The 20564-nt window shown below is 48.3% G+C and overlaps 4 protein-coding genes across 7 annotated transcripts in view; 2 read left to right on the top strand and 2 right to left on the bottom strand.

Annotated features, from left to right (window-relative positions):
* Positions 1 to 3: 3 nt before the first annotated feature.
* Positions 4 to 2121, bottom strand: ciao1 (cytosolic iron-sulfur assembly component 1). Of its 2 annotated transcripts, none has more exons than XM_079731688.1 (7): positions 1749 to 2121; positions 1510 to 1658; positions 1271 to 1382; positions 1092 to 1180; positions 794 to 992; positions 628 to 697; positions 4 to 445 (listed from the first exon to the last, which is right to left on the bottom strand). In XM_079731688.1, exons 1-7 carry the CDS (start codon positions 1885 to 1887, stop codon positions 208 to 210), a joined length of 996 nt encoding a protein of 331 aa, XP_079587814.1. In that variant the 5' UTR covers positions 1888 to 2121; the 3' UTR covers positions 4 to 207. The 2 variants fall into 2 exon arrangements, with proteins under 2 accessions (XP_079587814.1, XP_079587815.1); XM_079731689.1 differs by having other exon boundaries at positions 628 to 694.
* A 348-nt stretch (positions 2122 to 2469) lies between these two features.
* Positions 2470 to 5506, top strand: tmem127 (transmembrane protein 127). The gene is made up of 3 exons (XM_079749595.1): positions 2470 to 3244; positions 3369 to 3533; positions 3867 to 5506. Exons 1-3 carry the CDS (start codon positions 3007 to 3009, stop codon positions 4175 to 4177), a joined length of 714 nt encoding a protein of 237 aa, XP_079605721.1. The 5' UTR covers positions 2470 to 3006; the 3' UTR covers positions 4178 to 5506.
* An 881-nt stretch (positions 5507 to 6387) lies between these two features.
* On the top strand, positions 6388 to 9031 carry gatd3l (glutamine amidotransferase class 1 domain containing 3, like). Its single transcript, XM_079746588.1, has 6 exons — positions 6388 to 6521; positions 6620 to 6672; positions 6754 to 6867; positions 7008 to 7139; positions 7432 to 7524; positions 8447 to 9031. The coding sequence occupies exons 1-6, from the start codon at positions 6405 to 6407 to the stop codon at positions 8685 to 8687; spliced, it is 750 nt and encodes a 249-aa protein (XP_079602714.1). The 5' UTR covers positions 6388 to 6404; the 3' UTR covers positions 8688 to 9031.
* A 1511-nt stretch (positions 9032 to 10542) lies between these two features.
* igsf9b (immunoglobulin superfamily, member 9b) overlaps positions 10543 to 20564 on the bottom strand; it is a 32770-nt gene continuing 22748 nt past the window's right edge. Inside the window, exons 11-22 of one of the 3 annotated variants that reach the window (XM_079736018.1) lie at positions 19989 to 20105; positions 19690 to 19840; positions 18682 to 18793; positions 18409 to 18584; positions 18066 to 18319; positions 17554 to 17638; positions 16864 to 17034; positions 16709 to 16745; positions 12976 to 16593; positions 12606 to 12775; positions 12214 to 12428; positions 10543 to 12017 (exon numbers count right to left, since the gene is read on the bottom strand). In XM_079736018.1, coding sequence (XP_079592144.1) covers positions 12226 to 12428; positions 12606 to 12775; positions 12976 to 16593; positions 16709 to 16745; positions 16864 to 17034; positions 17554 to 17638; positions 18066 to 18319; positions 18409 to 18584; positions 18682 to 18793; positions 19690 to 19840; positions 19989 to 20105 — 5094 coding nt within the window. In that variant the 3' untranslated portion in view covers positions 10543 to 12017; positions 12214 to 12225. The remainder of the gene's footprint in view (positions 12018 to 12213; positions 12429 to 12605; positions 12776 to 12975; positions 16594 to 16708; positions 16746 to 16863; positions 17035 to 17553; positions 17639 to 18065; positions 18320 to 18408; positions 18585 to 18681; positions 18794 to 19689; positions 19841 to 19988; positions 20106 to 20564) is intronic. The other 2 variants (XM_079736019.1, XM_079736020.1) reach the window with 2 other exon arrangements.

Here is a 20564-nt window from a genome sequence, read left to right as displayed (position 1 = left end):
TTTTTATTGGTATGTGCGTTAATTTTATAAAAAACATTTGCTTACAGGAAAGTGCAATCACAATATGCTATAAGAGTTGGCAAGTTAATGTAGGTAACATCATGATCATATTTACTGTATTAGAAACTAGGGCTGGAGGTACTGCCACAGAAGCAGTATGTCTGACACTTGTGCAGACAGGCTGCCACAGAAGCAGTCCTGTATCCTCTATTCGTGGTCATCCTGGAACTTCCAGATTGCTATCTCTCCGTTGTCGCTACAGGACGCCAGCATGCCCGCCTCCTTGGGGTTCCACGCCACGCAATTCACGTCCTGGCTGTGGGCTTTGCTGACGTGAGCCGCCAGGGAGAACACGGGCTGATCGGGGTCCGTTGTCGGGTCCTCTTTGAACACACGGACTCCGTCATCACCGCAGGCCGTCACCAGAGCACCGGTCAAACGACACCTAGTCACAAGGAGCGTTTGTGTTTAAAGATTAGTTAAACATGTTATGGTCATGAAGTTATGTTCAAAATCGAGATGCATGTAACCAGAAAGGCAAATTAAACTTTCAGATAACTGCCCCAAATCTTTTTGCCACCCTAAATTATCAATGGATCTATTGGGGAATGGATAGAGGGCGCTTACCAAGCAATATCGTACACTGACCGCTCATGGAAGCCTGACAGAGTGCACACACACTTCCAAGACATGTCTGCTGTACACAACAACACATGGAAATTAAAAGTTAATACAAGCTCCGTCAAAACACCTCAAGAGCCATCTTCCACCTTGGAGCATGTGAGCAACGCACCCGGCCCCTCAATGTTCTGACACTTCCAGATCTTCACGGTCCGGTCGTCGCTGCATGACGCCATCCTCTGTCCGCTTGGGTCAAAGGTCAAACTCCAGACGGTGGACGTGTGTCCCTCCAAGGTAGCCTTGCACTCCCAGTCATCGTCCTCTTCCTTGTAAACACATATGTTGTTGTCGTAGCTGGCTGAAGCCAGAAGCTGTGGAGAGAGCGAGAGAGAGCAGAAAATGAGGATGCTTGTTTTTAGACAATGATTAACAGGCAAAGGAGATTGGTCCGTTCATGGTTGCTGACCCACCTCAAGTGTCGGGTGCCAGACCACGAGTTTGACATCTTGTGTGTGCGAGTTTATCACAGTCACACACTCATACTCGTCCTCCTCGTCAACTGTAAGAGACAATGTGGATTACTACTTTAAAATCTGCAGCGATGCAACTTATTTAACAAAGACATACACATGTGTGTGATGGCACTGACCTTCCCAAACCCAGACACTCTTGTCTCGGCTACATGTGGCCAGTAGATTTCCTGACGGTGCCCATGTCACACACTTGACTTCATTTTCATGTCCTTCTAAAGTTGTCAAACACTGTCGGGCAAATAAAACCACTATGAGAGACCATGAACACAAACAGATACAGTACTTTGAGTTGATTAGACGTGCATGATCCATTTACAAACTGTCGTGGAAAATAGGCGTCTACATTTATTCTGACCTCAAAATCATCATTCTTCTTCTTCCAGATGCATGTGGTTGCATCGAAGCTGGCCGAGGCGAGATAGGTCCCGCATGGAGACCAGGCGACCCTCCTCACGGTGCGCTGGTGCCCGTCCTGAAGCACACTCAAGCACTTCCAGGAGTCGCCTTACACAACACATCAACATGAAATACGTTACAAAGGATGCCACTGCCGACCATTGATTATTATTTTTCCTTTAGACTCTCCTGCCTCACCTTCCTTCCCCCATATCCTGATGGCCCTGTCGCCTCCACAGGAGGCCATCAGAGTGGCCGTAGGGTTCCAGGCAACATGCCAGCAACGAGAGTCTGGATGGGCGTTGAACCGCTCCACGAGAACCAGTGCGTCCTTCATATCTCCACCTGTCAGGCCGCCGTGGACCACAGCCACCACCACCAGATAACTTCAGTTGGAGAAGCGCTGCTGCAAAACGGCCCCTAGAATCAAGACTGGCGTCCGACCACTAAACAAGGAGATGTCGGCGTTAATGGACGAAGAAACTGTCCCGTCTCCGAATCAATTAAACTAATAATACTTTTACTGAAACATCGACGTTATTTCCTGATGGCTGAGCAACATCGTACCAACTTCCATTACATATTTCTAACTCGTCTCGAACGGCCTGAGTCAACGTTACAAACTCGGAGCTCTGCCCCCTGTGGCCTGGAAGGGTTTAACCCCAATGTGGCCCTGCAATAGTATGGTTCCAGCAAAGGTGTTCCAGGAGATGGTCAGGTTTAGGGTTTTGGTTGTACAAGGTATTATTTTAGATATGGTTAAGTTGAGGTATTAGGTGTTGTGCAGGGACATCCTCCTGTCATGCGGTGCATTGTTGTACAGTACCAGTATCCGCCGCTAGAGGCCGCCAGAGGGCATCACGGTGCGTGGTAGTGCTCTACCAGTACCCGCCGCTAGAGGCCGCCGGAGGGCAGCGTGGCCGCTGGGTCATCCGACGCCGAGGCTTTGGAAGTGAAACGAAGAATGGCTTGAACAAGGAAGACACATATTTCACAGGAAGGCACTGCGCTGTTTTTTAAGTTTTGTTTGGATTTGTTTGGAGACAAAACGCGGAAAGTCTGCCCTTTCGATTCGGTTGTGTTTTTTCTCAGGCAGTAGATCACATTGTTTCGACCCCGGGGAGATTTTCAAGAGGCTGACCTGACATCTAAGAAGAGGCTAACGTTAGCCTTGTGCGCTAACAACAACAGCAGGCCCCGGAGCTCTATTGTCCCTTACCTTACTCCTCGATCGCATAGTTTATTTCAGCAAGCTCGCCAAACAAAGCCAGTGCTTCGTATCCTCCGTATCGACAGCAGTAGTCACTGTCATCACTGTATTTGCTGCCTGTTTTTCGGGGGTTATCATTCGGGACTGGCCTTCGTGGGGTACACTGCCATCCGTACGATCACATCCGGATATAACGCTAATCGTATCTCCACTCCTCCCGAAAGACGCTAAGGCAAGTGGGTAAACATGTACGCACCCCCGGGCCCCGCTGTCACCAGCGGCCGGAGGCGGAGAGGCGGCACCTCGCTGCCAAAGCAGCCGGAGCGCAGCCTGGCGTCCGCCCTCCCCGGAGCGCTCTCCATCACCGCACTGTGCACGGCCCTGGCGGAACCGGCCTGGCTCCGGATCCACGGTGGCACCTGTCCAAGGCAGGAGCTGGGTGTAGCAGACGTCTTGGGTTATATCGATCCCAAACTCCTGGAGGGTGAGAAGAGAACCACAATCCGGTCACATTGGAAACCCGAGAGGAAAATGTGTGAAGTCAGTGGCCCGTTTCACATGGTGTAAACAAAGCTTTCTTGTTTATTTCCTCCCTTCTCTCTCTCTAGATTATTGTGTGAACCCCCAGACTATCTTGTTGCTGAGGGTGATTGCGGCCTTCTGCTTCCTGGGCATTCTGTGCAGTCTGACTGCATTCCTTTTAGATGTGTTTGGACCCAAACATCCGGCACTCAAGATCACACGCCGATATGCCTTTGCCCACATCCTCACAGGTATGACCCTCAGGGTCCGGGTCCGGGGTCCGATTGACAGAAATGACAAAACCCTTATGGGAGACTCAAACTGCATGATAGGACATTTTCAGGAGTTTTATCTAATCTTTAGTTATCTGACCTAAAAGTAAGTCATATTTTGAAGATCTACTGCGTGACATTTAGTTAAACCAGTAAAACATGAAATAAAACATTAAACACAGTTCCTAACATGTTCTTTATATTGTGTGTGAAGGCAGAATCGGTCAAACTCTGATAAAACGGTTTCATTTGCATAACCGTACTACCAAACCCTAGACCGTGACCTCACTGTCCTCTCTGTGCACCCCCCAGTATTGCAGTGCGCCACGGTGATCGGCTTCTGCTACTGGGCCTCGGAGCTCATCCTGTCGCTACAGCAGCAGCACAAGAAGTACCACGGCTCGCTCATCTACGTCACCTTCGCCATCAGCTTCTACCTCGTGGCGGGCGCCGGCGGGGCCTCCATCCTGGCCACGGCGGCCAACCTGCTGCGCCACTACCCCACGGAGGAGGAGGAGCAGGCCCTGGAGCTGCTGTCGGAGATGGAGGAGAGCAGCGACACCTACCCCGCCGACTATGACATTGCCAATCAGTTCCAGCCGCCGCCGGCGTACACGCCGTGACGCGGCCGACCGCCTCCGACCCCCTCTCTCTCTCGCTCTCTCTCTCTCTCTCTCTCTCTCTCCACCTCTCTCTCGCCCCCGACCCCACCCCAACCGCGCTCCAACGGAGACGTCCGTTCTGTCTTATTAACACACGCTTCTCTATGAGCACCGCTTTCCTTATAGTTTAAAACCGGCCTCCTCAGACCCGACCGACGCACTTGCTGCCCCGCGCAGAGAGGCGCCTTCAGGTCACCGGGTGTCCAGGGGATATGGCTAGCGCTCCGTTGTCTGTGACAAACACACCGGGCGCTCGGAGAGAGCGCACGTGTCCGTCGATTGTCGGCTCGGGTGCAGGAAAACTTAAGTGTCAGCAGGAGACCTGGGAGAGCTTTAATTGACATTTCCTTTTGCTTTCACCCGTGGAGCTTTTTTCTGTTGTTTTTAGGGTTGTGCATGTAAATTGCGGATGAGATTGAGTGCTGACGTGTAAAGCAAAACTAAAGTAGGTGAAGTTCCGTGTGGACGTGGATCATCCCATCATAGTTAATGGAGTGGATGTAGAAGTCACAGCCAGTTCAATGCCAAATTGGGAAGCCGGGCGGGTCAGCCACAGTGCTAGTGGGCGAACGGTGCATTCAAGAGTGTAATTACTTTTGAATTTTTTTATATGCTTGCCGTGTGCTTGATTTGACCTTGCTGAAATGACTTTCATTTCTATATTTCGTTTAATGGTCATTTTAATTTATTCATTTTGCCGACTCTAGTGCTGTACATTTTATTTCCCCCTTTTCTCTGTAGACACGTTTTTTAGTTTTATTTAATCAGTGATGTGTTATGAGATGGAACAAGGAAATTAACTGATGTTTTAGACGATGTGGGACAGGTTTTATGTGTTGGTGGTGTTGTAGCATGTCTTGTTTCTTTTATAGTACAGCTGATTCAATTTGATAAACTTTTGGGGTAATAATAACAAAGGACGTGTTTGTGTGGTATTTTTTTTATAACCGATACGACCATGGTTCACTAGAATTGTCCTACACAAAATGATGTTTTTATGACGGAAGGAAGCAGTAAAACCGTCCTGTGACAACACAAAATGAATCATCTATTAATTTGGCTCAAGTTCTGCCTGCGTGGTAAATGTGGACTCTTATATAAATCTCATTGGAGGTTAAAAACCAAGGCCTAGAATTGTGGATAATGTAATCATACTTGTGACATGTTTACCATTCAATGCCATTTCTGCATTCTGTTAATTAAACTTCCTATAGTTCTAAAGTGTTAAAGTTTGTTAAGTGTACAACGTGGTGGACTGCTGAATTATACATGACAGAGGACAATAAAGTGCATGCCAAATTCCACCATGAGATCCCATTCATGGTTACACCGGGGAAAATGGTCTCCAGTAAGAGGAATACTTTAGGATCCTTCACATTGCAATGTAGGCCACACTGCATCACAGTGCCTTGGAGTTGCTTCGGATCAAACCGGTTAACACAGCCTGTTGGCACTTGTGTGGAACCGGGTATTTCAAGGTGCAGTCTAGACAGTGGCGACGGAACAAGGCATTAAAGCAAGTAAGAGCCTTACATCTTAATAGACTTTAAAGGGCATATAGAAGTGAGGCCACATCCAGCCAATACTCACCCTGTGTAAAACACAAAGTCAAACACTTAAATTCTTGTGGGTTTCAGATGCTATGTCAATGTGAAGATATGAATGATTATGTGTGTCCATCAAACAGATTGTATCTGTTAGTCAGAGATGGAAGACATGATCCAGATGATCAGTAGGAACTGATGACACATTTTCAGAATGAACATGCCAGTAGTCTTGCATTAACACGCATATACACAGAATACGCTTGAGTAAAAATAGAATAGAATAAGGACGTAATAAATAAATTAGCAAACATTCGTTTTCATATGCATTTATTTTTTGGTGTACTTTTGCAACAAAAGCATAATGATGCAGAAATTACACCAAGGTTAGCTAATCATTTTTAATTGGAGGACCAAACAAGTGAGGTAAAGGAAGGACGCGGGTCAAGCTGGTCAAAGAAGTCATGACTGATCCTCGAAAGTCTGGTCCATGATTCCATAGGCTGAGGCAACGTCACTTGGCCAGAGGTATAAGTACAGCCTCGACCGGTCGAGGATGTGAGCTCCATTGCAATCCAACGCCTCCAGCCAGGCTTCCACCATCCACCCGGAGACTTTTAAACTCTAAAAGTTAGCGCTCAGCCATGTTTGCAAGCCGGGCCATCCTGTCGAAACAGACCCTGAACGTGCTCGCACGTCAGCCTGCATGCTTCGTGCACCAAGGAGACTACGGAAACTGGGGGAACACCAACATCGCAGTGGTGAGTGTACTGGCTCAAGACGGGAAGTAGGCTGCATACTGGTATCAGGTGCCATGGGATTTTATATATTTTTTAAACTACATCCACTTCTACTTCAGGTGTTCTCAGGATGTGGCTGGTGGGACGGCACTGATGTGCATGAGGCCGTATAGTGAGTACCGTACCCGTTACCAAGTTATTGTGTTCTACAGCATCATAGTTAACCAAAGATAACAGTAAGATTGTTTTGCAGCACTATGTATCACCTGAGCCGCAACGGGGCACGCTTCCAGATGTTCGCCCCCAACCAGCAGCAGATGAATGTGATCGACCACATGAAAAAGCAGCCTGCGTCTGGAGAGAACAGGTAGGCCTCTCTTGTTTTAGGCCACATAGACAATTTTACATTAAAAAAAAAAGAATAACATTACAAAGGCTGTGTAGTTGACGTTTTCCTTGATTAATTACAAAACACAGTATATATGATTATTTTTGGCCCTTGCGTAGGAACATGATGGTGGAGGCTGCACGTTTCAGCCATGGCCAGGGACAGATGCAGATGCAGGACCTGTCCAAGCTGGACGCCAGCTCCTTTGATGCGATCATCTTCCCCGGTGGCCACGGCATCACCAAGAACCTGTGAGACATGAGGGGTTCCCTGGAGGGCCTGCTTCTGTTTGATTTTGTAAAAACGTATGCAGTTATGCAAATATATTCTAATTTTGTCAAAAGGTGACAGGACACAAAACATTTAAATAAATTAGGGATCTATCTCTCTCTCTCTCTCTGTCTGCCTCTCTCTCTTTATATATATATATATATATATATATATATATATATATATATATATATATATATCAAGCTAAAGTTTGAGTGTTTGCTACAGTGTACTAATATTACGATGAGCTGACCAGTACTATGCCTTCCTCAGCTCTTCCTTTGTTAAGGAGGGGAAGGACTGCAAACTCCACAGCGATGTGGACAGAGTGCTGAAGGAGTTCCACCGCAACCGCAAGCCCATCGGGTAGGCAGTGCTCAACGCACGTTAAACCCTGTGATCATTCTCACCATAGAGATACGACAGGATTCTAACCTACAGCTAACACTGTGTAGGGGCCTGAGGATTTGTTTGAGGGAGTATATCCTTGTTTTTGCAAATGTTTGACATTTAAAGATTGTTGTATTTCTTTGAGTTGAAATGACAAAGGCCCACTTACCCGAGATTACCTCTTCTTACAGTGCCCTTCTCCTGACCAGACAGGGATCATAAGTAGGTTATTTCAAAGCTTCCGAGGCATACCCAGAGTGAGGCAGGGCAGCGGGGTCAGTGTGCTAAGGGCCTGCCGAGGACACCCTGCTGGGAAAAAGTACTTCTGTTGAAATGGTACAAGGGATCGGAAACCAGCTAAGCCAAAGTCACTTCACCCAAAATCCAGCGTAGTTCTGAGCCAGGATCCCAAGAGACTTTAGCTCAACCAGGCTTAATGTCTTCTGTATTTAGGCAGACACTGCATGATTGTAATGACTTTATACCCATTGCCAGCTCTGGAAGTTGGCAGTTCCCTTCTTCTGCTGAAGAGAGCAGTGAAAAGCTCCTGGGTCCAAGTTTGATTGTAACACATAATAAGTATTAATGTAACAGGATATTTATATATTTGTATTATTAAAAAAAAAACCTCTAAATTACAATTTAAAATCATTAGGATCTTCTAAGACTTCAGGGTTATTAAAACAAACATAAAATGGACATAAGTGTAAGCCATAATAATGTGCAATAACATGGGAACATGTTATCCGAGACAAGTTGTCAAAAAGTGGCTTCATGCAAATTATCTTTTTAACACAACGACTCCTCTCAATGCTGGTTGCCGAATGTGTTTCCAGAAAGAGGTTTTCATATTCTTTATCATCATCATCCTTCACGGTGAACGTGTTTCTTCCCCCAGCCTCTCTAGCATGGCCCCCATGCTAGCCTGCAAGGCGCTGCCCGGCATCGAGGTGACCATGGGCTACGAGAAGGACGAGAGCTCCCGCTGGGGCAACTGGCCCCACACCAGCATGGTGCAGGCTGTGAAGGGCATGGGAGCCCGTCACACCGTCCGTGAGCCATACATATCCTTTGAAACCAAACTCCTCAAAGAAACTCTAATTCTAAGGCCCCGTTTACACGGGGACGCTTGCGGGTAAAAACGACAACATATTTTATCGGAAGTGCCTTTCGTTTAGACGGTGACGGCGTTTTCGGGGCTTAAAAACGCAAAAATCTGAAAGCACCCTCCAGAGTGGTAAACTTCAATCCGCTCCGCCGTAGCGTCTCCGTCTACACTGCCAAGACGCAAAACTCTGCTCAGATCTGCTCGCGTCGCGTACGCGCATACGTCACATACAGCCCCAGTACAGGGAAATAAACAAACATGTTGGTATATTTCCATGCGTTGGACCGTCAAGCTGCTCTGGCAGCTCTAATACACTTACAGGATTCTTTCCACGAAATGTACAGGATATGTACAGATATTATTACTGAACAGAGAAGGATCTGTAATTATGTTTCGGTTTTCGCGGCGCAGATAAGAGAAGAAGGAAGGTTCTACGCATGCGCTCAGACATGGCGGTGTTGTGTGATGGTGTATCACAGCACCAGCTAGCCGCCTGACATGCATACCCAATCGAATTCCACACACTTTTGCGTCACCGTATGCACGCAGATTTCCTCCCGAAAACGCTCGTCTAAACGCGGAATAAAAAGTGAAGACGCGACGCCACTTTTGCGTCTTCTGTTCAGACCGTCGTCATGTAAACGTAGACTAAATGTCCTCGACCGACCGTAAGTTTGTAAGTGAGTCAGGGGCGTAGGAATGACTTTAACATTGGGGGGGGGGGACACATATCGGAAACCTGACAGATCCGGTATAATTTTTAGGTGGGACAAATGCGCCTGTCTCCGTTATTGGAGGGGACACGTCCCCTCCGTCCCCCCCGGTTCCTACGCCCTTGAAGTGAGTGGTATTCGCATGCAGCCCTTCGAGGGCCCCACATACTGTGCGGCTCTTGGCTGCAATAAGCCGGCCCCAGACACAAGTCTCTGTCGCTGCTTAATGTTCCTGAGTCAGCAGACCGGTGGCTTGCTTGGTCGGGGTCAGTGGGACAGGTGGCACGGCCCATTGCCAGCCACAGAGTAGCAGGCTACCGACCAAGTCAGTGTTTCTGGCCCGGGATCTTGCTGGTGTGGCTGGTGCTACTTGCGACACTGCCCTGGCCCATGAGCAATATGGCGGGGGTGTTTCTTTTTAAAAAGAAAATAAAAAAAAAAGACTAGGAAACAACTACATTTTCGGTGTCTCGTTCAGTGAATTGCCCAATGCAATTGTAGACTCAATTCAACCCTGGTTGAACCGTGGGTTACGTTACATTGTTTGGCTTTAGGGGCCAAATGCTTTGTTACATTATGCTGTGCATTTTCTGTTCTCAGAAATATACATCTCATAATATATCTCATAGTTCCATGCGTTGACCTTGACTATAGCTGCATCACGAGGCCTATGTGGACGAGAAGAACAAGGTCATCAGCACCCCTTCCTTCATGTGGGAGACAGAGTACCACTACCATTACATCTTTGATGGCATCGGAAACATGGTGAAGCACGTACTGCGCATGTCCACCCAGTAAGCTCAGACGAGAAGAGGCCTGCATTTAGGGAGATAAGTCAAGTGCAGATGGCATCGATGAGCCCTGGATTTTCAACAAGCTACTCAAATTGTTATTGGCTATTTGGAATACGATTCAACTGGGTAGTGTGGAGAATGAATTTAGCGTCTTGATGTTAGAGTTGAAATAGTATATTCCTGTGAATGTTCATGAAATGACTATTGGTATAAAGGCTTCCGTTGAAAATCAAGCCACCTGTTGTCATGTTTCACACACACACACACACACACACACACACACACGCGCGCGCGCGCGTCTGAGTCTGTCGTGTTCAATATAAGGAACTTTATTTACTATAACATGTACAAAAAAATAACAAAACAGCCAGGTGACAGAATATAAAACTTTCCAGTTTGTACAAAACATCCAAAATATGCATAACTAGAAATATCTGCTCCAAGTGAACATTTCTTGGTGGATCAGATTCAGTACAATATAAAAATGTATTCCTGAACAGTATATAAAAGAAAGTATTTCATCTAACAAAATCACTCCTGGTCACTGATGTCCACCAAATAAAGTAGGCTTCAAATGTACACTTTTGTCATCGCAAATAATAAAAAGGCAAAGGGGGGGGCTACAAAATCATTCAAGTTATGATGGAGACTTCAAAAACTCAACCAAACATATTCTTACAGTGTTTTCTTTGAACAGTAGAGTACATTGTAAACATTGTTTGCCTCCTTAAACCATCGCAATAAATACAAGGAAATCCACAATAAACCATCAATCATGCAAATGTATCAAAAAGTTATAAACATTCAAATAATATGGTTTCGTTTGAGAATATTTTTTTAATTGACAGTTGCTTCTTTATGTTTAATAAAAGGTAAGGCCATATTCCCCGTATGTTTCAGAAGAAATCGTTCAGATGTTCAAGCTTCATATTTTTGATTGAACGGTTAAGATGGAATAAAATTATGTTTTCTCTTCTGACAAATTGCTGAATATTTACAAGGACAGGGAGAGTTGCTGTCAGGATACACACATCTCTGTACATAGGGTCTCTACAGGGCCCGGGTAAAAACATTTGTACATTCTTTAATCAAAATAATACAGGTGTTATGTATTTCTAGGGGACCGTTTAATTAATGTGGGAAGAGGTGAAACAGACAATATTTAAAAAAAAATTAAATTATTTCACATTTTTACGTTGTATTATTGAAGATCAAATTGTGAATGATTTTATTTCATTGCCAAATATTTTTATCTTATTGTGTATCATATCCAAAAAGTAAAGGTCCATGACAGAATAAGTCCACTGTCATTAGATCAGAAACACGTACATCATCGCAGATGGAGTTATTTTACAATATTTATGTTGGATCAATTCATTTCACACAAAAAACAGCATTTTCCAGAGAAACAGAACTGCATCTTAGTGCTTTTAGAAAGCATTCTGTTAGAAATTCAGTTTAAGGGGTGGACTTGTCTTTCTTTAAAGGGCCCTCTGTATATGATTGTCAATGTGGCCCAAATGGCACAAGAAACAATGCTATCAAATCAAATATATATCTAAAGGCATCGGAGAGTAATGCCGTGGGTAAAAAATACTGATCCATTCTTCCGCACTGTTGCATCGCAATTGATGATAGCAGTGAGGGGTAGAAATGCATCTTGTAGATCGAAAGAACAACTTGGACTTTGTCAGTAACAAAGCATAAATTAGAGGTAACATAGTTTCGATTTCTTCAATAAAAAGGCAGCATAAAAGGTCACAACAAATAGCTGGGCTGAGATGTGAAGTCCTGCACCACAGTGGTCTTCTGAGCAATGAAACAATGGCTATTTGGTTGGTTTTTCAGAATTCCCTGTAAAAACAGAGAGAAAAACACATGAGTGATGATCCAATGAGCACCATTCAAACCATCTTTACGCATGCACTTGATATCCATAAAGACACCGATACAACAACAATGTAAACATAGCATGCAGGTTACAGGGACACGGGGAAGTCATGCAAGGAGAGGGGTGAGAGGGAGGGTCTGTTTGGGGGGGGAGACGGACCAGGGTGGGCAGCTAGAGCAGGGCGGAGCCGGAGTCAGAGTCTGACTCGGGGTCGGAGGTGAGGCGGGCTTGGCGGGAACCGGTGGACTCCAGAGCCTGCATGTACTCCTGGTACTCCAGGCGGAGGGCCTTGAAGCGCGCCTCACTTAAGGGGTGGCCGTAGGTGTCGCGGCCGCTGGGGTCGGAGGCTGGCGGGCTGAGTGAGGATGGAGGGCCTGGGGACGGGTGAGCGAGATGTGATGCATGGATGGGGCACGACCACGTGACAATGTTCACAACCAACCACGGCACAGAGGGACATGCAGCAGCACCATGAAGCACGACACTCACATGCGGAACGCGGGGAACGATTAATAAACAAACAACCGGATCTTTGGCATTGTGAGGCTCACCTTGTCTTTTCCGGTCCTGGGGGCCATGAGTCTGATCGTAACTGAACAACCCCCTGTCGGTGCCTGCCCCCATCGGTGACCGATCACAGCTCATGGCCTCCAGAACCTCGGCGTCCACACCGGGATCCACAGAGTCCCACTCATAACTCTCATCTACTGATGTGTTCCTTCTAGTGACAGACACAACACAACACGTTGGGTGAGAACAGGGCAGAAAACGACAACAACACCACAAATGAGTCTGAACAACTGAGAAAGAGCATAATGTGGCAAATGCAAGAAAACGATGGCAACATAAACGGAACCCTTCAGCCCTTAGGACGGCTCCAGAGGGGTCTGCAGCTATGGGTCGGGTGCGGTGTCGTTTCACCTTTTCGCTCTTCTCTCACGCCGGTCCGTCGGAGCTCTGGGTCGCTCGCTCTCCTCCGTCGTCTCCGGGGAGCTGAGCAGCGTGGGCGTGATGGACAGGGACTGGCGGAGGAAGCCGGCGCTACCCCTGCCACTGCTTTGGCTTGCGTAGCTGGTCCGGCCCCCCTCCCGTGATTCCCGATAGTCAGGGTTATCCCCTGCCCTCGCCAGCGGCCTCTCTACCGTCTCTCGCTGGCCGTCTGACTGCCCTGCTGGCAGGGGGGCAGGGTGTGGGGAGGGCCAGCTGTTACCCCTGGGTAGGAAGGACCGAGGGGGGCCCATCCTGGGGTCGATAGCTCGCACCGGATCCACTCTGGGGAATGGTCTGTAAGGGGGCTGCGGCGGCGGGATGGACATGGGGACGTATTTAAGCGGAGCGGCCCTCAGGTTTTCCTGGTATGAGACAGGCCACCTGGAGACCTCTGGGAAAACAGTAGTCTGCCTGCGCGGATCTAAGGGTTCCATCCTAGCATGGACCGAGGCAGACCTGGGCGGGTACATGGGGTAGTTGAGGTAGGGAGAGTTAGCTGGAGGTCTTTGGGAGGGGTGAACCCTTTCCAAGTTCTCGAAGCTCGGGCGCCTGGGTGGAACATACTCCGTCCAAGTGGGGCCCGGTCGGTGAAGGTAGGATGGAGTGCGACCCAGACTGCAGGACTTGAGTCGGACGTCAGGGTGGGGGAACTCATCCCAGTAACACCTCTCCGAGATGTACGCCATCGGGCTCTCAAAGTGCTCCCATCTTTGTAAACTGATGGATTTCTTTAAGAAAGGACGAGGGTGCGCCATGCCTGACAGAGTCCTACAGGGGCCTATGCTCAATGACTTCTTGAGGAACGGCACAGGAGCTTGACAGATTCGTGATGCAATATTGTTGCTGTTGATTCTCTTGGAAGAATGTCTTTCAGGTGGTTCCGGTACCGCGTGCCTTTCATGTGGTAAGGGGATAGAGTATCGTTCTGGTGGTTCTGGGACAGCATGCCTTTCACGTGGTAACGGAATAGAGTACCTTTCAGGTGGTTCTGGGGCAGTGTGTCTTTCACGTGGTAACGGAATAGAGTACCTCTCAGGTGGTTCTGGGACAGTGTGTCTTTCAGGTTGTACTGGGATAGGGTGTCTTTCAGAAGGTTTTGGGACTGAGTGATAGCCTTCTACAAAACTCTGTGAGTGCCTTGAGACAATATCTGCCACACCCTTAGCTGCATTCAACAACGTGTGTGAACTGGAGGCGAGCCTAGACTGCGGTTGCTCTGGGCTTTTGGTTCTTTTCCCAAAAATAAGCTGTGATTTCTCATAGTACAGCTGTTTGCTTGTTTTTTCCGGATTGGGCGATTGCGATTTAGACCTACCCAAAGTTCGCCCTTTGAGTGTTGAGTTCCTGGCTTCGGAAAGATTTGAGTATCTAGAGTCAGGTTTTCTATTTGCATCTAAGCTTGCCTCTGCTGCATTCACAGGCCGTACGTCATCCACAAACGACACCGCCTTGTGGATTGGTTTTGTTTCCGGGTTGTCCTTACAATGGACCTCCCAGTTCCTAGGGACTACATCTGGCTTAACCACCACTGACTTAAGTTCTGAACTTTTTCTGCTGGTGTCTGCAAGTTCAGTTTCTTCCGCAGGTTCATCTACGCTCATTTCAATGAAACCGGGAAGGCTCAGATATTCAAGAATGGCACTTGTCTGCACTGGGGACTTTTGAACAGGCAAGGCTGAGCGCCTTACGTTGAAGACATCAGACATTCTAGGGACAGAGAAATGCGACTGGTCACTCTCACACTCCTCTACAATAGTTAATGGAGAAATTACGCTTGGACTTTCCGAGAAAAGACACTTATCACTCCTCCGGGAACCCGCCCTCACTCCCTCCTTCTCCAAATCGGTGTTAAACCCTGAACTAAGGTGCAGACGCTTTCCGTGGTCTTCTCTGAGATTGGCCTGTGCACCTCGCTCACTGTGTTCATGGGACGAAGACAAATAGTGTGAGGAACCGGATTCCTTCCCGTCGGTGACGTCCATCGCGTCCGACCGACTGTACGGCGCAGCAGCAGCCGCATAAGGCAGGGCTGGAGCCGCTGGGGGGGGCCTGATCTCTCGCTCGGCAGGGGAAGCTCTTTGTGCGGCGTCCCAGCGCTCTGTGGATGTTTTGGACCTCACGGCCCCCTGCCTCTGATTTGTCCAGCCCTCATCAGCAAGGGACCTTCTGGGGCCTAAATCAGCCTCCCTGTTGGGGCTTTGTGACCTGCCTCTTCTTGTCGTTCCCAGACAGGGGATGGGGGAGCTTTCAGAGGCAAAGCTAGACGAGAGCATGTGCAGGGATGTGTTCTGCGTGGCCGGGGAGTGCGAGGATTCATCCGCCAGAGAGTCCTCCGTAGTTTCATGAACGCCCTGGGTGGGAGAATAAGGTCCTCGCTGAGCGGTATCTCGCGGGCTTCGCACAGGAACAATGCTGGTCGCAGAAGTAACAGGGCTTATGTCCCACTGTATGTGGGAGGAGGGGAGCCTATCCATTGGGCTGCTTGTGCCTCCGAAATAGCAGGCCTTCCTGAAGTCGGAAACCCGGTTCGTCTGGCCAGTGGGACGGTGCTTTTGTCTGAGGGTAACGTCCTGTAGTTTCCACACGGAGTCCTCTTCTGACACAGGCACATCTCTGTTGGCCCTACCAGACTGAGCATCTCCCCCTGCCCATCCCTTAGTCCTCTGGCTACCTGTGTAGGCCTTCAGCTGCTCCTCCATCCCCTGCCTCTCCTTGGCCAGCTTGAGACACTTGGCCATACTGTCCTCCTCCAGTTCACTGTCAAGTCTCGAGACCAGTGTGCTGGCGTCGGTCAGCTGGCTCTCTCTCTCCATAGGCTGATAGCGTGAGTGGCACGGCTGGTCCGCATCCCTCTCCAGCCCCAACGCTCTCCTGCCGAGACCCGGGAGGAGGTCATCGGCGTTGGCCGGAAGGCAGTTCCTCCTCGTCGATCCGTTGGTTCTCATCTCACTGTTGTCCGAGTAGAAACTGGCTCTCTCCAGGAGGGCCTCCGAGCCCTGCTCATCGTCCGAGTAGAAGCAGCCGTGTCGAGAGAAGTTCCTCGCCATGGCCTTCACTCTCCCCGGAGACGAGGGAGGCCGGCTCAGCTCGGCCACGTCCACGGTGAGGGGCGAGTCTTTCCTCTCCTCCTTCTCCGAGCTCAGGATGCTGGACTTGGGGGAGTCCCTGAAGGACGTCCGGTTGCTCCCCGCACCGCTGGCCCCGCCGTTGCACTGCACGATGACGTTCTTCATGTTCTCATCGCTGGGGGAACTGGAGCCCTCGGGCAGGGGCTGGACCAGAAAGCGTCCATCTGGACCTCGGCAGATGGACTCCAGACCTGTGGACGAGGGCGCCTGACACCCGAGGTGGCTCTCGAAGAGGGTGTAGTGGGGAGGCGGGGAGGCGTTGGACAGGAGCTGTTTCTTCTGGTCCTGGTACTCTCCACGGCTGCCTTTGTCGAACGTGGAGCGGTCCGACTGCGTGGCCGACGAGCTGGGGAAGAAGGGCAGCGCGGGGCAGAGCTTCAACTTGAGGATGCTGTCGGGGCTTCGGGGAGGACGGCGGTTTCTGGACACGGGATGAGAGACATTGGACGATTAGCGGAAGAAAGACCTGCAGCCAGCATGGGCTTTGCGGACATAAACAATGCTCATATTTGTTTGATATGGTTCTTGATACGTACTCTGGAGATGTGGTGCTCTGGAAGACCGAGTGGAGATCTGAGAATGCAAAGTGTTTGTTTATAGTACACCTTACTACACCATGATGTTGTACACAATAACACAACATGGTTCAATAGAAGGGACATCATCATTTCTCCATGATTCTTGTCTTTACCCTGTCTCCTCTTGATGCGCCGTTTCTGCCGCCTGTGGCTCATGAAACAGGCCGTCACCAAGGCCAGGACGATGGCCATGAACAGGAAGCACACTCCACCAATCACACCGGCCAGCAGCGACTGAGGAACATACTCCAGGAAGCTGGCACGTATCGGGTACATCTCCATTCCTGTGAGTCAGCAGAAGAAGATTTGTATTCTGCCAATTTTAAATGTATATACATATTTATATATATAATTATATATATAAAAGAGTAACAATTATCCCAAAATTATACCATACAAATTATATGGTATAATTTGTGTAAAAAATTCTACAAACATTTTTTTATTTTTTATAAATCCCCCCAAAAAAGAAAAAATGTATATATTAGATCATTAATTATTATTTTTTTTTAATGAATATAATTTGCATAAAGAATTATACTTAATAATTTGGAATGAGAAGCGTTTTTGGAAATAATTGTTACTCTATTTTATATATAGGCCTACACATAAATATATAAATATTTATAAATATATATATAAAAAACAAGATATATAAACAAATATAAATATATTATATATCTAGGCTAAAAAACTGACCAATGTTATGGTTGCATAAACATACTCCCCTATATGAAAGGCTGAACCGTGATGAAAGGATGTGTGTTTGTTGACAATGTTTGGTGCCGTTGTAAACACTTTACCTGCGGTCGAAACGTTGACAGACTCACTGGGCACACTTAGGATCTTGAGGCTGCGAGACAAAAGCCTCAGGTCATAACTCGAGTCCTGCATGAGAAAGACAACAGAGAGAGAGAGAGAGAGGTATGAAGGATTAAACACCCTCAAAAAAACACAATGCCCATTAGGGAGTTCAAGATCCATACTATTATAAAGATAATTCAAACAAAAAAAGACAGAAAACGTTGAAAGATGAAACATGTGTGGGTGTAGTATAACGTTCAGAGCTTTATTGCCTAAGTCACATATTAAGGTTCCTCTTGTATTAAGTCTTTATATAAGTCAGATAGATGATTTAGGCAGATAGGGATTAGGGAATGTAAAAAGCACTATGATTGGCTTAGGATGTAGGATGAGGCACAGTGAATAAGCAGAATTAGGAGAGTAGAGTTAGGTTCGATTCACAATTTGGCCAAAATACGACTCAGGCAATTACGCTACGAGGCGACCGATGATAAACAAGAGCTAGGCTCACCCTGAGCAGGCCTTGCACCAGCATGTCCGTCTGGCTGGGCCCCACGTCGCTGCTGAGGACAACCCACTGGCCCTGCTCCCGGCGGCCCTGAAGCACGTAGCCCGTCAGCGGCGAGGCCGGAGCCTCCGGGGGGGCCCACTGCAGCAGGACGCCCTGGTCCGTCCGGTTGGCCAGGAGGAGGGTGGGCGGGTCCGGCACGGGCAGGGTGAGGACCACCAGGGGGGCTTCGGTGGGCACCGCTGTGGTGGGGGAGACTGGGGTGAGGTCACTCGTGAGGTTCAAACACAGAGGCTAAAGACGCGGAGGAAGAGTCGTATGAGCTGTGTCTCGCTGTGGTACCGACCTTGGGTTCGCACTGAGACGATTTCACTGAAGGGCCCGGAGCCCAGCTTGTTTTGGGGCAGGACGCTGAACTGGTAGTTGGTGGCGGCTAGCAGACCCGTCACCAACAGGTTGTCCTTGGAGGTGGGCACGGGCAAAGAGGCCCATTCGTGTTTGCCTCTGGATGCCTGCTTGACCCTGGTAGAGAAGAGAGGATACGGTACGTCAGTATAATACAACGTCAATGACAGATCCGTAAAGGCAGAGCCGTAGACATATGGTGTAGACTACGGACCAGACGGTGAACTTCTGGGAGAATCCCCCGTCAAAGCCGGCCGTCCAGGACACGTTGGCCTGGTTTATCTCGGCCGTGACGGAGACTGAGGTGACGGCATGGGGACTGGTGCCTGAGGGGATAAGGAACAATGAGCAGTCTAGACTAGGCAACACTTTGAAATGGATCCAAGGACAAAACATTTGGCAGAAAAAGTACTAAAAAAAAAAAAAAAAAAAAAAAAAAAAAAAAGTACTCTAAAAAACAAAACCGAACCACAAACCTCACAAATCAACAGTTTGGATTCAGATTTAAAAGCAGCAATTAAAACCTGGATGACGTACATTTTCCCATAAACCTCTAGTCTAGTGGCTTGAGTTTTAAAAGTGGAGGAGAATAAAATGGTCAACAGAGATAAATTCCCTAGATGGATTGGCTCGTGGATGAGCACGTTTTATTCTTGAGAATGTTGTTTGTTCAGATAGGATTGAATGGAGAAAATAACTGCAGTAGAAAAGTTATATCATGCAGGTTTAAGCGAGCCTGACATCGTCAGACCCATTCGTAAATGCGTATCAGTCTGGAACCCCTCAGTTAACTTTGGATTTCCAATGTCATTGAACAGACCTACAACCACTTAGAGAGACAAAACGTGTGACACATCAGTGGCAGCCATCTTGGTTGTTTATGAAATTGCCTCAACATCGCTCCAATAGGGCACTTCTTTGTTCTGTCATTCTGTTAAACCCGCCCCACATTAGATAAACGGTTGTGATTGGCTCAACCCAGGCCAGGCGTCGGTCTGAGCAGGAGATGAGCCGGACACAAATAACAGATTAAACAAAACCTGAGCTCTCAGATCAACTGGTTCCCAGGCTAGTTTAAAATCCTTGAATTTGGCATCCGGGTAAAAAAGGCGAAATAACCACAGTTCCACCACAAGATGGTGCTGTTCCTCAGGTTTAATTTTTTTTTTCCGTTTTTCATTGAGTCAGAGGCATTTCCACGTTAGGAGTCCGTCCCACTCACCCAGCGCCATGACCAGGGTTCCGGCGCTGACCGTGGCCACGTGGTTGGTGGCCAGGCACTCCCAGCCCCCGTGGTGGTCCTTGCTCAGGGGGTGCAGCAGCAGGGACCCGTTGGCCAGTACCATGTAGGGTGAGCGGGGGAGCGGTCCGATCTGGGAACCACAGCAGGCGTCAGGGGATGTGAGGACGGATGTCCCGCGCTCGGTTAGGGTTAGGGTTAGTAGTAACCCCAGTACACTACTAACCCTGGGCAGTAGCAGTAGTGAGTTGTAGTAGTGAGTAGGTGTTCTCTGAACCCACCTTGCTCCAGGTGATGTTGGGGACGGGGTCCCCTTTAGCCTCACAGGGGATGGTCAGATCCCGGCCCACCTCCTGGAGGTACTCGGCCCGGGGGGTCACTCTGAAGGCTGGGGGGTCCTGGATGGAGCGAGGGTTTATTAGGGGTGGAGGAGAAAATGGATTCATGCGAGCATCGGGATTCCTTGCCTCCGTAATACAGAAAAAACGGTTAAAAACCATATTATACATATATCGTAAACTAGCTAAATTAAGTAGATCTCAGCAATTATGGCACCATCCTGCAGAGGGCGCTATAATGTAGTCGCCTATGATCAATACGCATCAACTACTATGGTTCTGTTTGGCCACCGTCACACAGATTGACCTGTACCTCAACCCATACATCAAACAGCGCACAACAAAACGTCGTATCGCAAATCAAAAAATGGTCCCTAATATTTTGGGATATTATATCTCTCGTGTTGTGATCCATATTGTCCTCGGTGTCGCTCAGAGAGGCATCCGTCCCTGGGGTTTGGTCTGACGGGCCCGATGGCCATGGTGCCATAGCCCTTACAGGAGGTGGGGTGCTGAGCG

The sequence above is a fragment of the Pollachius pollachius genome, assembly GCF_949987615.1.
Source record: "Pollachius pollachius genome assembly, chromosome: 1".
NCBI classification, from domain to species: domain Eukaryota; kingdom Metazoa; phylum Chordata; class Actinopteri; order Gadiformes; family Gadidae; genus Pollachius; species Pollachius pollachius.
This window is presented reverse-complemented; position numbering and strand designations above follow the sequence as displayed.

Bases quoted from the DNA above. Each gene is read 5' to 3' on its own strand.
- ciao1 (XM_079731688.1), bottom strand. From the start codon at position 1,887: ATGAAGGACGCACTGGTTCTCGTGGAGCGGTTCAACGCCCATCCAGAC. The intron at 1,659-1,748 runs GTGAGGCAGGAG...GTGTTGTGTAAG, and splicing joins CAGGATATGGGGGAAGGAAG to GCGACTCCTGGAAGTGCTTG. The intron at 698-793 runs GTGCGTTGCTCA...TGTTGTGTACAG, and splicing joins TCAGAACATTGAGGGGCCGG to CAGACATGTCTTGGAAGTGT.
- tmem127 (XM_079749595.1), top strand. From the start codon at position 3,007: ATGTACGCACCCCCGGGCCCCGCTGTCACCAGCGGCCGGAGGCGGAGA. The intron at 3,245-3,368 runs GTGAGAAGAGAA...CTCTCTCTCTAG, and splicing joins CGATCCCAAACTCCTGGAGG to ATTATTGTGTGAACCCCCAG. The intron at 3,534-3,866 runs GTATGACCCTCA...TGCACCCCCCAG, and splicing joins CTTTGCCCACATCCTCACAG to TATTGCAGTGCGCCACGGTG.
- gatd3l (XM_079746588.1), top strand. From the start codon at position 6,405: ATGTTTGCAAGCCGGGCCATCCTGTCGAAACAGACCCTGAACGTGCTC. The intron at 6,673-6,753 runs GTGAGTACCGTA...ATTGTTTTGCAG, and splicing joins GATGTGCATGAGGCCGTATA to CACTATGTATCACCTGAGCC. The intron at 7,525-8,446 runs GTAGGCAGTGCT...TTCTTCCCCCAG, and splicing joins CGCAACCGCAAGCCCATCGG to CCTCTCTAGCATGGCCCCCA.